Source organism: Copidosoma floridanum, unplaced genomic scaffold (assembly GCF_036245765.1).
Source record: "Copidosoma floridanum isolate Cflo_tuat_1 unplaced genomic scaffold, Cflo_Japanese_pri ptg000020l, whole genome shotgun sequence".
In the NCBI taxonomy this organism is placed as follows: domain Eukaryota; kingdom Metazoa; phylum Arthropoda; class Insecta; order Hymenoptera; family Encyrtidae; genus Copidosoma; species Copidosoma floridanum.
Window position 1 is genome coordinate 23,557,382 of NW_028321897.1, and position 16,869 is coordinate 23,574,250.

A 16,869-nucleotide genomic window follows, 5' to 3' on the forward strand; every position below is an offset into this window, starting at 1 on the left:
ACATTCATTCCAGATTTGAGTTCATGCAACGGTAATGCTTTCGATTTGTAACTGGTAATTTTATTTTTATATCATTCATTTACAAACTTATTTTTCCAGATGATTTCTCAAAATCAATCCAGCTCAAGACAATAAAAGCCAACCCGGAACAAATAAAAAAACTTAATTATTAATTTCTTTTGATTTTAATTTATTAAGAAAAGTTAAGACATCTCATTTACAGTGTAAAAGTGTTTCAAAGAATGTTTTATTTGTTTATTGTAAGTAGATTTTCATTTATTTATAAGTGTTTATCTAACATACTGTTTAAATTTATTTTAAGTACTTTTTACGGTGTTATGCTTGTAATATGTTTATGTTAACTGGTAATATAATTTGAATTAATGATCATTTTTATTAGTGAAATATAAGAACATTTATTAGATGTTAAAAAAATTTTCTTATTTTCGTTCATTTAAACATCAAAACTGCCTTCACTACCAAAATTAAATATTAAATTTGAATCTCCTAATATACAAGAAATTTCATAGTCGTCGTAAAAATTGTTGTGTTGAATAAGGATTTGAAGTGATGTAAATCTGTATTACTGATTTATTTCTTAATAAATATGCTAAAATATACAACAACTTGCGAGTTTTGTTTGTTCTAACACTGATAGTACAGTATTTTCACCAACAAATAAGGTAGTATAATCAAATTTTGAAGTAGTTCACAAAATAGGCGTACTAAAGATTGTTTGTTGTCAAGCTAGAAAATACTGACGATGAACCCCGAGAAACGATGACAAACCAAGTGCTAAGCAACAATAGTTAAGAAATAAAAATAGTCATGATGTTGTCACAAAAGATCACTTTCGAGAACAATTCTATGTATATAATAAGAAAATAATAAATAAATAAAAATACGATTACCCCCTCAAATAATGACTTTATTAGCCTGCTGTTTTTATTTTTTTTTATTTCAAGAATTAGGAATCATTTTTTGTAAGGAGCTCCAAATTACATTTGTTTCCTAAAGTACAACCTTATATTCAAGAACATTGACATATTTCTAAGATTTTTTTGAAGAAAGATATTTATGGAAACGGAGTGGGGAATTTATTTTCCTGATAGTAGAAAACAAAAAGTGGTTTTTTTTGTGAGAGGACTGAAACTTCTATTAATTGATAATTATAATCAAGAATTAAAAATATTCTCAGCTCCAACCTTTGATATTATATAATAATAATATACACTCTTCATATAAATTAACAAGCAGCCCGAGACTTACAAAATGAAACACCGTAGTGTGTTGACATGTAATATGAAATCTTATCAGTTGAAAATTTTACATCTACTTTTGAGACTTCTGAGAACAGAAGTCTTATTATTTAAAACGTATTTGTTTGGAATCCATACAGTTTATTTGGTTAAATAAAAATTTGTAAGGAGTAAAAAAATATAACTATTCTGGAAAGTACCGTGGGTTCTTTATGCCATAAAATAATCGTTGGCCCTAAAGGGCAGTTCATTTGTGGTTTCTCCCGTATGATTGACAGAAAGGACTATTTTTTGAAGCTGTAAAGATTTTAAAAAAATAAAATAAGAAATTTTTTTTCTCTTATCTCACAACTTTGGTAACCAGAGCAATAAAGTCCTGAAACTTTATCTCTACGTTTGTTATCTCCACAAAAATGCAAATATACTAGTAGTAGTATGATTCTAACTTATACCCATACCAGAGTTTTTACGTATCTCATGACCCTATACCTTCATAGTTTTTTTCTGTCATTACTACCATCCTACTTCTTCAAGTATGCGAGTCTTTCGTGCAGTCCCCTCGCAAAGTTCCTCTCAGATTACTCGGTCATCCATCCTACTGGTTACTATTTACAGGGTGCAGCAAATGTGTTTGTTGGCAGGGTAATTCAACCTCCGATGATACTAAAAAGGATCGGTGAGCTCTTCAAGTAAACTATTTCTTAACTGAAGTTTCTAGCAAACGTGATTGCCTCTATACCTCTAGGTGATCTTATCTGGCCTGTTATTGTAACACCACACTGATCAGAAGAAAAACTACAAAGTTTAAAGCTTTGGAGCTCGTTGTAGAGCTCTTTTCCAACTCTATTCGTAGAGCTCAGTTGTTTTGACTATCTTAGGTGCGAGTATTGGTTAATGATGTTTGCTCGTTGGAGACTGACCCATCTGCTCAAGCTTATTCCTCCTTCATAGGTATTATATTTATCCAGCACAGAATTTGAAGAGGATCGATGATTCTTAGTTGGATACTTAGAGCCGATAAGGTAATATAAAGTCACTGGTCACCAGAATTCCTAGCCTTTCGACGAACAACTCCGCTCGTGACATCTGCCAGTGAACGACTGACTAGGTTTAATAGTGCTCAGCTTTACAAAGTCTTTTAGTCAACGAATCGTTTCCAAAAAAAATAGAAAAAATCTATTTGTTAGCAAGGTAATTAAAACTTAGGTGGCCCTTAAAAAAAAATCGATGAGATTGATGGTTAACTAAGGAACATTAAACACTTATAATGGCCCTGAAAAGGGCTAGTAATTAAATTTCCAGCTATTCCTTATTATTATTCTTGATGATAGAAAGCCAGCTGTCTGTAGCTTGACTCTTATCCCCGGAGTCTCTGTGTACGGAGACCGTGTTGGAAGAAGGTACGCCACTGATCCAAGAAAATCTCATCTTCAGGTTGCTCCCTGGCTAACCAACCACTTATCGTTGGTCGAGAAAGTAGGCATGAAGAATATCTCCTCTGAAGATATGTTGTTGAGACGAGCCACTAAAAATAAAGCTGATGAAATTTGTATACAATGTAGCTACCCAAACGCCTTAAGGTTATTTAATCACCAGGTTGGTTTGAAGAACGGCCAAGAAACCCTTAAATTGTCAGAGCAGATTGTGCTCTGGCTAGGCGTCTCCTGTTACTGTGCTGGAGATGCTTGCGCTTAGAGCGCCTTTTTATTTGGGGTACTCGTCAATCCTGGTAGATAAGGGTAGAATAAGACGTTGATTGTTCGCCCATTGGAGAAGAGTGTCGTCAATACCCGGAATACTTAGCTGCACAACTAACAACTCTAATCTTGATGTACTGCTGGTGAACGACTATGAAAATCGCTGAGATGCTCGGGCCTATTATGGCTACACTTATTTAATTCTTTTGCAGGTAGCTTCGATTTTACGTCCACGCCACCTAGTGGATACTACTGAACGAACGTTAAAAGCTTGGTATTTTTTACAAAACGTTGAGCTTATTTATTGCTATTGTTAATAATTTTTTTTAAATAAAAATCATACTAAGACCATTTAGGAAGTGTCCATAATGAGTATGTAAAATTTTACCAGCAGTGTAAATATTTAAAGTCCTTTAAGTACACAAAAATATTTTACACTTGTTGCTGAAATATTAGCAAAAATGTAATAAAATTGGATTGCTATAGTTGTGTATATTAACATTTTTAGCAGACGTGTTGGGGCTGAAAATGAATAAGATTCTGACCAATATAATTAAGAGTGTACGTCTTATAAATATGACAAAATTTTAAATTTCAAATAAGAATTACAATCAAATTATGTAAATATTGTTTAACTTTCTATGCTTTTTTAAAATTACAAACATCTGCATTGTATTTTATGAACGGTTTTTTAGAATTTAAATATAAACATAATATGCACAACGATTGTTGTTGAAGTAATTTATAAAGTGATTTGAAAAATACATAGCTGTACTGAATAGCACTTCCTTACTATTCAGATTTTTCAGAAGAAATATTTGTAAAATTTACAGCACTTGTTGTACGTATACTTTAGATAGAGTTTTTAATATTAATATTGAATATAAAAAGTATGCACAACAAACACTAATTTTACAAACCAGATAATTAAACTAATACACCCTCAATACATACGTTAGTTCAAAAATTACAACCAAAGTTGTTACGAAGTTTTATGGTAAGTTATGAATTTCAATAATAATACGTCAACAACATTTGCTAAAGCATTTTTGAAAAATTGAAAATTCGTTACTTCAAAGTAAACCAATTAAATTAAAAAAAAATGTTAAATCTTATTTTCAAATGGGACATTAATATTAAGAGGGGGTTCTATAATAAAACTTTAAATACTTTTTGTAAATCTTATCACATAAATTTGTAACAGTGTAGTTGGTGTTAATTTTTTTTTCGGATTTTTCTTTAATTTAAAGTGATCACCTGTGGATTATTTTGAGAAAACAGCTTTATTATCTTTAAAAAAAACTCTTTAAAAACCTTATAAAATAAGAAACTGTATGGTTGATACTAAATATTACTCACTCCTTTATCAGACATCAGTCTCAATACTCATGCAGGCTAGATGAATATTATTATTGTAAAGAGGATTGCAGTGGTTTTTTTTCTTAAATCCGGATCGTCTTAATAATATACCTTCTTCTAGTTCCATAATATCTGATGAAGATTCAGACATCGAATTTTTTTTCAAATTGTGTCCTGAAAAAAATATTTTTGTTATTTGTTGGTAACGAGCAAAACATTTATAGTTTCGGACAAAAAGACTTTCGGACTATATTCGTAATTTTGTATTCATATAAATCTGTCACAGACTTTTATCAATTTTTTCTGTTGAATATTGTAGTGATGCTAAGACAAAACTCTTACGGTTACATCCCTAATAAAGACAATGATCTTGAATATGCTGTTTTATCCTAATAAAGTAGTAACAGTACGAACAGCCTTACACTAATACAACCATAAGACTGAGTTACTTTAACTGCACTGCCACTCTATCTGTCACAGCCCAAGTTGATAACTGAAGGCTAGTTCTGCTTGATAGGCATGCAGATTCTACTTGGCACTGCATAGCTGATATGAAGGGACACAAACTAAGCAAAATGCGCTTCGTATTTAACATTTTAAGGTAATCCTGTCTTTGTGTTATACTTCATAATAAAAGACATTCTTTTAAGCCAGCTATAACGTTAAAGAAAGAGAGTCCGATCGACTTGGCAACCACAATATTAGGTTCTACGTAATAGCTGAACAGCGAAAAAACTTTGCGAAGTTCTAGAAATGCCAACTTAAGCACAGGCAAGCAGTTTGTGTGGAAGAAGTAGAGGAACTGTGAAATATTACAATTGTGGAAATTTCAGCCATACAAGTCGTGATCTTAAACGAATGAAGAGTGAGGTTATTTTTTATGTCTGTAATCAAGTCTGTCACATAGCTACAAACTGTCAAATTAAGAGAAAAAACTACTAAAGATTTGGGTATTGTTATTACAAAAGTGACAATTAAAGATTCAAATAAAGCGGGTGCAACTCACCAAAAATTCATTTGTTGAATTGATATTGGAAAAGGTACGTTTTCTATGCAAATTAATATGAATTCTGCCATGAGCACAATAAAAGTATCAGCGGTCAAACGTGGTTAACTTAATGTAATAAATACACTGTCGACAATGGAGGCACTCGAAAAGGGAAAAAAATCGTCTAATAGAAAAGTTACTGAGACTATTTTGTTTAATACGTTGAAGCCACGTAAGTAAACATTCTAAGTATGACCAGGCACTGCACACCAGTCATATGTAATTCAAGGTCGTACATTTACGGAGGCAGATCATTGAACGTACACGTGTCTTAAAAACAAATTATTTTTTGCAAATTTAGTCAAACAAACTAACGATACTAATGATAACAGGTAAATGAAAATAAAATGACATTTAGGCAAACAAAGCAACAAAGGCACGTTCTCTTGAGAAAAAGCAACTAGAACCAGGCAAAGTTAATTTAATTAATGTAGTTTTAGATTCTTTTGTCATACAGATATCGGTGAAAAAAATTGGCGATAAAAGTACGAGGGTAAAATTAAAAGACTGATAAGGTAAGCCAAATATGTCAATACAACCGTTAAAAGACATTGAAAGACGTTGTGAGAACGTAACATCTGAGGAGATTATTGTCAAAAACAAGTACAAGTAGCACTCCGGGAGTGCAGGCAGAAGTGAAAACTTGAACTTATGGCGCGTTAGGCACTTTTTTGGGTGAGCATTTTTAGGTGCGCTCGTGACATGAGAAATTGTACATAAAAAAATAAAGATAAAAAACTCTCAATCTCGTCTGTCGTGAGGGCACGAACGAATGCCCATGCAAAGACTGCGTATCAGCGTTGGTCTGAGCATTATTCCACGCTCACAGTTCATGCTTGATCGCACATAGCGCCGCTGACTGGATCCCACCGAGAACTACTTCGCGTGAGAATTTGAATTCCAAATCGTATGATTTTTTCAACAGACAGACGGCACAGAAATTCAAATTCGAAAGAATTCTTGGTATACTATTTATGTATGTAATCATGTGGCGTCTCACATCTCTCGCGCTTCAGGCTCTACTCACCAGGTGGCCAAGCCCCTGATATTCGCTCCCGTCAAGCGGCGAAATTCTCGAACGATTCATATATAAGCGCGATCGAGTCACTCTAAGCCCACACCTCTTCTGTGTCTAAGGCAGGGAGCACGTCATCAGCCTTACTGATGAGTCTTGGCGTGCTCTCGGGACGAAACACCTTTTTTTTCTCTTATAGAAGACCTCTTGATCTCTATAATCATACAGCATTATCCAATATTTTCAAGCATTAATTAGCCAATACATACAAAGATTTCTTCCGAATTTGAATTTCTGCACCTACTGTCTGCTGAAAAAATCATACGATTTTTAATTTGAATTCTTGCGCCAAGTAGTTCGTGGTGAGATCCAGGCAGCGGCGCTATGTGCGATCAAGCATGAACTGTGAGTGTGGAATAATGCTCAGATCAACGCTGCTGCGTATAGCATGCAGCGCTCTCCCATACCTATACACTCTGAGTATACATATAGGTATGTAATTTCGTCTGTCGCGAGAGCCCGAACGAATGCCGATACAAAGAGCGCGTACAAGTATACACATATATTATAAGAATACACGCGTAGTATATCTGTGTAAAATCTCGTCTGTCGCGAGAACGGCTGAAAATGCTCACCCACAAAAGTACCCAACGTGCCATAAGAAGTTTTAACTTCAATAATGTAAGTGCAGAACAGGTTTCTCAAGATAACTGTGGATTACCAAAAACTAAATTAATAAATTTAAGTATTTAATGATTGCATGCCGAATTTTGACGATTAAATTAAAAAGTTATATGATGTAACAGTTTTTGCAAAGATTGATTTAGCGTGTGGGTTCTTTCAAATGCCCTTGTCAGAAGAATTGAAAGAAGCAACAGCGTTAAGAACTGCCAATAAACAAATAGCCTTTACAATTGAGATACAGACGGGATGGAATAAGAGGGATTTGTTTGGGTGAGCAAGCACTCCACATTACTTCGCGCGATCAATATATCGATGGATCAAGTCTTGGTAGTTGCTCGTAAGAAAAGTATAGCATTTAATTTTTATGATGACATACGTGTGAATGTGAAAGACTAGGAGGAACTTTAAATTATTATTGAAATCGTTGTAGAATCTTTCTGCAAGGCAGAATTAACTTTCATTCAAGAAATTGTCAATTTAGTGAAAAGATAATCAAATATCTGGGCTTTGTCATTGGAGAGGGTAAAATACTACCTGGTAAGTAGAAAACTTGTGTAACTAAAAGTTATTGTTTCCAAGTATATAAACGCAGTGTTTAATTATTTTTAGAGTTGGCAAGCTTATTTCGAAGATTTAAGCCAAATTTTGCGATTAAAGCCTGTCCAATATCTTAGCTCTTGAAGAAACAGGTTGAATTTGCGTAGAAAAATGAGCAAAAAACGGCGTTGAAAATTTAAAGTGAAAAATTGACATCAAAGCCTATTTTGAAAGTGTACATAGCTTGAGTGGTGAAATCACAATAATACGTTGATGCATCATTAATAGGCTGTGGTGCTTTTTTATTACAACTTGAGACAGATGCTAAGCCATTTAATCATGTTGAGACAATTAGTCACAGTACTACGGAAGTAGAGAGAAAGTATCATTTTAGCAACCTTAAACTTTTAGCCATTGCACAGACACTTAAGCGACTCACGCCCTTTTTTATTGGCTTACATTTTGTTGTTCAGACTGACTGTCAAAGTTCAATACATTTAAACGCCTGGAAGACAAAAAATTCATAAATTGCGTGACAAATGAGTGAGATTTCAGAGGATGGTCTTGATATTTACCATCGGAATGGTATACTTATAATAGCATGTAGATAGTCTTTCTTGAACTTTTTACAAAGAAAAAAGTAGTGCATACACTTAAGGAGAAAAATTCATCAGCATTTCCCTAAACATGCAGAAAGAACAAATATAGAATGTGCTTGATTAATATTCAAACGAAACTTATTCACTTAGCTCCAGTTACTTAAGCCTTAGTAAGTTTAATGATAAGAAAAAAAAAGAATTTTTTAATTTTAATAGTACACCGAAGTATTTAGTTATGGATTGTCATAATTGTATTGTGACATGACACTTTCAGAAATTTTGAGAGGAACTTGATAAATTTGAAATGCTAAAATTTAGTTACCATTTTTGAGAAAATCGTTTATTTAAGAGGCTCAATCTAACATTAATACTTATGATAAGGACTGTAGCAAGCGATGATGAGCAAATGTGAAATCAAGAAATTATAAATCGTTGGGGTAATAACCTTGATTTAAATATGGCGGAACTAGATGTTTTACTTAATCGTGCGAAACTTACATGTTAAAGATTTGTATGTGAAAATAAATTACTGAAAATGTTTTGTAAGAGCAAAGTCAGTATAAAAACTAATATAATACAATCGTAGGTGTGACGTCAGACTTAATGTTAGAAATATTGTTTTAATAGGCTCCGTGCACAAGGACACCAGCATGAACTTGTAGCTGAACAGTGAGTCTACGTGGTTAGAAAAATACATGAAGTAGCATGGTCACCTTAAGTCCATAATTTTTATCATTAATATCAAGAGCTTCTTTAATAGTCTGATCATCTTATTTAGAATCTCAAGTTCCTCAACTTTACAATGATATTTTTAGCAGCAAAAGAGTTTGCTTTAATGAGTTGTGTATACCGTTGTACCTTGTACGTAAGAGCTACATTGCGTCGGTCAGCAGTAATAAGTGTGCTCTATCTCTCTCACATAATTTACCAACGCATGCAATGTAGCTCACACGTACAAGCAACAAAAGGACATACATCTTTTTTACAACTTATGAAAGCAAGATCTCATGCTGAATAAAATTAAGGAGTTAGAGATTCGTATTAAGATGATCAGACTATTAGAAAAAATCTTGATATTAATGAAAAAAATTATAGACTGTACGCAACCGTACTACTTCATCTATTATCGTAACCACGCGGACTCACCATCCAGCCACAAGTTGGCACTGGGGGTTCTTGTGCACAGAGTCTTAAAAAAAACCCAAGATAACTATACGTTTAACTAAATTACAATGTGTACTTAGTGGTCCACTTATTATTGTTGGAGAAGGTCCTAGTGATACTTATCGAAATAAAAAATGAAACGAACGACAAAAAACTTTAAAAAAATGCTAACATGACACAATTTAAAATTTGGACAGGTTAAATTTTCAAGACAATATTAAATTGAATAAGAAAGTAAGAAAGCGAATAAAACCAGTGAACAATGGGTACTTGGGTACCCAAGTAAGAAGTTATACTCATATAAAATGATATGGCAGATAATGTAACTATAAATAGAATATAGCTTCTATGAAACTATATTGTATACAAAGGTGGTGCAATTATCGTTGAAATAAGTGGTACCTACGTTAGTTGGGTTTGGTTTTAATAAAAAGTTGAATAACTAATAACTGAACAATAACAAACAATAAAGTATGGCAGAATACAATATCAACATAATAGAGGTTGGCCAGTCCAAGACTGTGATTTCGAAACAACTTTCTACTGCCTACGCTGATGACATCTGTAACGTCACGCTCACATCTATCACATACGCTCTTACACTTATTTCTAGTCCATATTTGAGACCTAAAGTATAAGTTTATTCTAAAAATTAAAACAAACTAACCTGTAGTATCACTTTTTTGTAAAACAGAGTAGTTTATGCCAGTACATATCCCTTCAGGTCATTTATCACACATATGTTTTCTTGATAGATATTATTCAAGCAGCAAAAGTACACTAAAAATACCATAAGAAAAACTCAAAAAAAAGTTGCACATCATACAACTGTTCCCTCTTTCATATGTTTTACTTAAAAAATTTGCAACTTTGACATGTAACCTTAAGAAAAAATCACTAAAAATTGCATGTATAATATCTGTATAAGCCCCCCAATTTTTGTGCGTATAAGAAATTACTTTGAGATAAATCTGCCTTATTTTCAAATAGATTTATACATTTTTTTTTTTTTTCATAACACCAAAAAAAGGGTCAAGTATGCGTAAAAGCGTGTATGTAAGCACATCCATACAGGAAAAATACCTTCCAGCATTGATGCACATATTTGCGCTTGCCCCACTTCTTGGAATTTTGTGAAAGAAAAAAAGGCAATGAAAATTAATCATTGTACTCAAACAGTACAGAGAACTTTTTTTTTTTTAATTATAAAAATTATGAAAACATCCTAAGGAATGTATAAGCAACTGTTTATTTATTTTAAAAGTATCAAATTGATGATAAGTAAATGAATGTTTATTAAGGTAGCTCCTCACCCTTATACAGCACGTATTTAAAATATTTTGTTAAAATTTTTTTTAAAAGTTATAACAAGTGTCAGTTAGTTTGACAATATTATAGCTAGTGCTAATCATCATGCGATTTTTTTCATAAAATTTTGTTGATAAATTTCTTAGATACCGAAACTTGGGAAAAATTTAACAAATTACTGTAATCTCTTTCAATTTATATCTAATGTTCAATTTTTTGGGCTCATTTTCTTCCGTGAACAAAATTATTGGGAGTTACTACTGACAAAATTGCAATAACTTAGATAGGTTTCCCATAAATTTAATTTGTTTACTTATTCTTCGTATTCTTATATAAACAATTGAACTTTGTGGGAAACCTATCCAAGTTATTGCAATTTTATCAGTGGTAACTCCCAATGATTTCGTTGAAGGAAGAAAATGAGCCCAAAAAATTAAATATTAGATGTAAATTGAAAAAAGATGACAGTAATTTGTTGAATTTTTTCCAAGTTTTGGTACCTCAGAAATTTATCAACAAAATTTTATGAAAAAAGTCGCATGATGTTTAGCACTAACTATAATATTGTCAGGCTAAATAACACTTGTTATAACTTTCAATGAACATTTTAATAAAATATTATGCATACGTGCTGTATAGGGGTGAGGAGCCACCTTAATACCTACGTACGAAAGCTGCTGTGCTAATATATCCAAATTTCTAAATGTATGCAAAAAATATGTACAAAAAAATATGTCTTATCATATTAATTATGTATTTATTTAATGAATAATTGAACCAACTTAACTACTACTTAGTAAATAAAAATTGACATTAAAAGTATGTCACGAACTGTAAGATAAAGTAAAGTTGTTGGTTTTTCATTGTTGGGCCTGCTCATAGCAGAGTGGATAAGGGCCTCTACCAGTAAGTAAGAAGTTGGGGGTTCAAATCTCTTTGGGGACCATATTTTTTTTTTTTTTTTTTTAGAAGTTGATTAAAAGAAAAAAACATAAAATTCAGAATGTGTGCTGTAGTAAGTGCAGTACCGTCATGTTGTGTGGTGTGGTGTAGTGTATAGGGGGACCAGAAGTACATTAAGAGGGGCAGGGCGAAGGGGGAAATCAAGAAAAATCTAATTCTGTCACACTTTTTCTCAAGGTCACCAATCTATAATAGTTGGTTTATTCTGTAGGGCAGAACACGCCTATAGAAGTATAACTTCAAAAACTTTAATCTGCAAATGAAAGTGGTGTTGAAAATATAGCGATATTAAAACAAGCAATGACGAGTTGAATTAAAATGTTATTTAGGTCAATAAAAGCTTACAATTAAAAAAAAAACAAAGTACTAACTAATGTACGAACCAGAAATGTCAAAAATAAATATAATGCCTTAAGGGTTAACGAGTTATTCAAACGTCATAATAAACAGTGACTGAAAGAAAATTTTGAGGAACCAGCTTATTCAAAAGATGACGTTGGATATTTAAAAAAAAAAACTTAATATTTTGTTCTGTTTAAACGTTTTTGATAATTTTTAATTATTGATTTATCAATTTTAAGAAAACTTGTGGATAGCAAGGGCTTGGGTACCCAAGTATACAGTTAAACTTTTATAAAATTGAATAGCAGACATTATAATTATCAAAATATATACATGTTTACTAGTGAGGCTGACGCTCCCCTGCGCACTCCGCACGCCAACTTCCCACTAACAGATTGAGTAGACAAAATAACAGCATTACTTGTGTAATTATTAATGCAGGCTGAGAATGATTTTACAACAGCAGAATACGTGACTCACAAAGGAGTTAATAAAACAGATGATAACATAAATATTAATTTTTCAATAAAATTTTTAAATAATATCAGACAAAGTATCCCACCACACAACTTAAAATTAAAAATAAATGATATAGTAACGATAATAATGAATTTAAGTATATCAAGTAGTCAGTGTGAGTAATATTCAGACACCTCTGACGTCACCGTCTGGTGCCAGCGGTGGGCCCTGAGGTGAGTGTTTGGTCGTGCTATTGGAGAAGGGGGTAGATCAGGATCCCTAGATAGGGAATTTTGAAGGATTCAAGGAGTGGCGTGGTTTTTAAAATTTGGTGGAGAGTTGGAGGTGGGGTGGAAAGGGGAAAATATAGGACCTCTGGAGTGACCCTGTCTCCCTTGCATCTTTGATGTCTGCGGAAGGTAGTGACCAAGACATGTGGTATTACTTTCGTTTATCGATACAGTAGGTAAAGTAGCGCTAAAGTATCAGGATAGTAGGTCTGTATGAGAGGTGTGTTTGTGAGGGATGTTAATGCTGACCGAATGTCATGTGCTCCTAACTGGAGGTTATCATCCTCTAGTAACAGACCTAGTTATAGGGTGAGAAAATCAGGATCTCAGAAAAGTAAGAGAGCTATTTTATTGTATTACGGTTTTCGTGAAAGAACCTACTTTCTTAAGTGACAGTACGCTGTGAGGGTGAAAGGGTCATATGTCTTCTAACCGAAACAAAGAGGGATGAGAAATAAGATAAGCTGTGTCAACTGGGTAAAAAAAATTTTGGGGGATATGAGAGTGAAAGAGCTCTATAATTGTTTATTTACAAGGAAAATTGTAATGTATGAAGGGGGTGAGGGATGTAAAAACATATGTGATGTGATGCAGTATGGCTCAAATTATGAGGGGGTAAGAAACAAATATTGGAGGGAAAGAAAGTCAGAGGAGCTTTAAAAATTAATTTTTATGGGCTGCATTTCTGTGTGCTTGTATTAGAGTAAGTTGTCTTGAGCAAAAAAGACATAAAACATGAAAAAGTAAAAATGAGAAATATCCAAGTTATGAGTTTTAGAACATTTATTTATACCTTCTTGTACATAAAAAATCATTTATTTCACAACTTAGAACTTACTTCGCTTACAAATATTTTTACATGCATATTTGTTAACTCCAAGAAAACAATTCCAATATGATGTTGCAAAACTACGTTGACAGTAGGAGACTTAAACTTGTCTTTTACAGTTTCTTTAATTTGACCAGAATTTTCTTTCACAACACCTTTTATAACCGAATCATCAATTTTTTTTTACTATATCAGTACTTTTTAACAATAGAATTATTTCCTCGGTGATTAAAGTTTAACATTTATTGATTAATGTTGTAACACATTCAATATAATGAAGTTTTTTATCCATGCATACACTTGCAGCTGCGAGTCCACAAAAGGTTGGTTTCTGCATCACTACTGTAGTACTGTGGGGTCTCTTTTTTTTACAACCATCTTGCTTATTTTTGTCCTGGTAAAAATTAAATAAAACAGATTTTGTTCCATAAGATGTGGTAAAGAACAACTCGATGTAACTAAAATGTATGAAATAATCCGGATTGAAATAATCCGAGATAACTGCAAAATGATTTTGCATTTCACTCAACATTTTTAAACTAAGATTAAACTCTTTTGTGACTTCATTTCTTGATAAAATAATCAAAGGTTCGAACACTTGTTTGTCAAAATCATGGTATAATCGAACTGAGATCTCTTTTGTAGAAGATTTATTTAAAGCATACATAGTAGTTAATACATTTAGGCTAGAATAAACCGTAGGATCAGGGTTTTTGTCTTTAAGAGACTTGTAAGAGTTTTTATTTAAAAGAAAAGCATTTCTTTTACTTTTCGAAACAACAGCCACCGCACAGTGGGCGAATTCGCATTTTTTTGTATCAAAATCGTAAATCTTGAGACAGGATAAACATATCATCATGATTTTTTTTTATCTTACAGGTAACTGGACAAGGATTACAGGAAATTTATAGGCAATCGCGTAATATTGTTATAAACAATTATAATTTATCATAAACATTAAAAATTACTACAAAAAAATTAATTCTTTATAAAATTCCTGTTTCCAATACAATTTTCTCAAAATTTATCACAGGAGGGTTTTTAGGGTCACTGATCACGATTCCGAGGTTAGTTTTTGTAAATTTAAAATAGCCGATCCAATATAGCGGCAAAAATCAGAAGTTTTATAAAAATTTGAATATAATTGTTGAAGTTTTTATTGTTCAGTTAAAACATCTAAATATATGATGGAACATCAGTAAATGGACTTATTTTTCTTTCTTCGATTACAGATGTAACATTCCTTTCTAAAATTAAATGTTGCATGTTCATGCAAATCTACTAACTTATTATTATGTTTAACATACCAATTAAAGCATGAAGAGGAGTTTCAAAAATGATGAGAGATTCTTAATAATCTTGTAACATTTTGCTTGAGGCCAATAATAAGGTTATAGATTACGAATCTAATAAACAGAATACACACTTCGCTGTAATCGAGTTAATCATATATTTTTCTATAAGTATTTTAAACATAAAAAAATAGTGAGGTATATATAATCTCTAATAACATTTAATCATCTCTTTCAGCTTCACTCTGTGAGTCAGTCATATCATCACTATATCTTTCATCATAACTTTTGTCATCGTTAACTTTCTCACTAAAACAAAAACTAATCAATATGTAATAAATTCAACGATCTTATTATTTTAACTTACCTGTCTGTGAGGAATCTTCTGATATCCAAAGCTGTACAACCATTTTTTGATTTTCTCATTCTTTCTTCTATCAATATTAAAGAAATGAATGGATCACTACAGTAAAGGGCTCGATTAAAAATATCTAATAATTTGGCTTTCCTGGATATTTGTCGTGCGTGTGAGGTCTGGTTCTTACGATCCAACCTGTGCCACGACTTGTTCGCGTCTTCGGAATAAAAAAGCATGAGCAGTGAAAATTGGCTTGCGATGGCACAGCCATGCATCAACAATTTGTGAACAGTAGGACTCATTCTTGCAAACGGGTATATGTTTTGTAGTACAAGTTTTACGTTTCGTGTGAAAATTGTTCCAGTTCTTCCAAATTTAAATTTTTACAGCATTTAAAGGCCGATAATATTAGAGTGATAATAATTACTATTTCCGGTAAAATTCCTAGGCATTCTGCAAACATTTCTGGATATTGAAAGCATCGCCTCGCGATATTACCATTATTCGAAGTCCCACTACCTTGCAAAATTTGATCTATGCGAACATGAAATTTTTCATAGATTTTTTCTTTAATGATGAAACTTTTTTTTTCAAATCGTCTGCAAAATAATGAACGCACTTTAAAACTTATGGATTGCGAAATACTATTAGCTTAAGAAAAGCGTAATGATTGAAATTTAATTAATATTAGTTAACATTATTATGAAAATTCATTTAAGGATGCTCTTTATTGTAGATGTATAGCACGAAATTTGTAATAATTATTTAAGGTCTCCATAAAAATTAGGTAATAAAAAGATATTATAGAACAAAAACAAGGTTTCTTATGAGAAAGTAAAAAAATACTTAATCTATTGTTACGATTCTTTTAACCATATTTTTTGGTCTTGCACCTTAATTGTGAACTTAAAGATAAAATTTAAGCAGTTAAGTAGTCGTTATACCTTTTTTGCTCTTTGGAATGTTCCACAGTGACAGGTTCAACTTTATTCATTCAGCTAATCTAATCAAATGCTTGAAGGATCGTATTTTGCAGTGAAGTAAGCTCAACCCATGTTTTAGTGACGATTCTGTTGGAGTACAATTGTCATCTAAGTTCTTAAATCTATAGCTACTGATTAAACACATTGGCCAGGATGAAGATGACTTATTGCTGACGATTGAGTTGAGAGCTTTACCATCAAACATGGTTTTGAAAACAGTATACGAGTAAGTCATTTTAACTGCTTTCCCATTTGTCAATAGGAAGATGTGTTGTTTCGGTGTCTGTATCTCATTCTTAAGTCAATAATATTCCTAAACCAATGTTTCATCATCTTCTTTTTCGGTCGCCAATCTTAATGGTCTGCAAAATCTTCTTGTCTGCCATATTGGATCAGCCATTTTGAATTTACAAAAAAACCAATCTTAGGTTTGTAATCAGAGACCCCAAAAGCCTAACAATAACAACTTAAGCAATTAAATTCAGATTTTTATAATATTTCCGGTTTTTTGCTGCCATATTAGATCGGCCATTTTTAATTTACAAAAAAACTACTCTTAGGTTTGTAATCAGAGATCTGTAAACCTAACAATAACTTAAACAATTAAATTCAAATTTTTATGAAATTCTCGATTTCTTGCTGCCATATTAAATCGGCCATTTTAAAATTTCCAAAAACTAACC

General features: G+C 32.3%; 1 protein-coding gene across 1 annotated transcript in view; it reads right to left on the minus strand.

Annotated features, from left to right (window-relative positions):
* Window positions 1-16,869, minus strand: part of shaker (potassium voltage-gated channel protein Shaker) — a gene marked incomplete at its 5' end in the record, with an annotated part of 629,484 nt that overhangs the window by 108,989 nt on the left and 503,626 nt on the right. Inside the window, one exon of the mRNA XM_089593785.1 lies at window positions 4,316-4,489. Coding sequence (XP_089449911.1) covers window positions 4,323-4,489 — 167 coding nt within the window. The remainder of the gene's footprint in view (window positions 1-4,315; window positions 4,490-16,869) is intronic.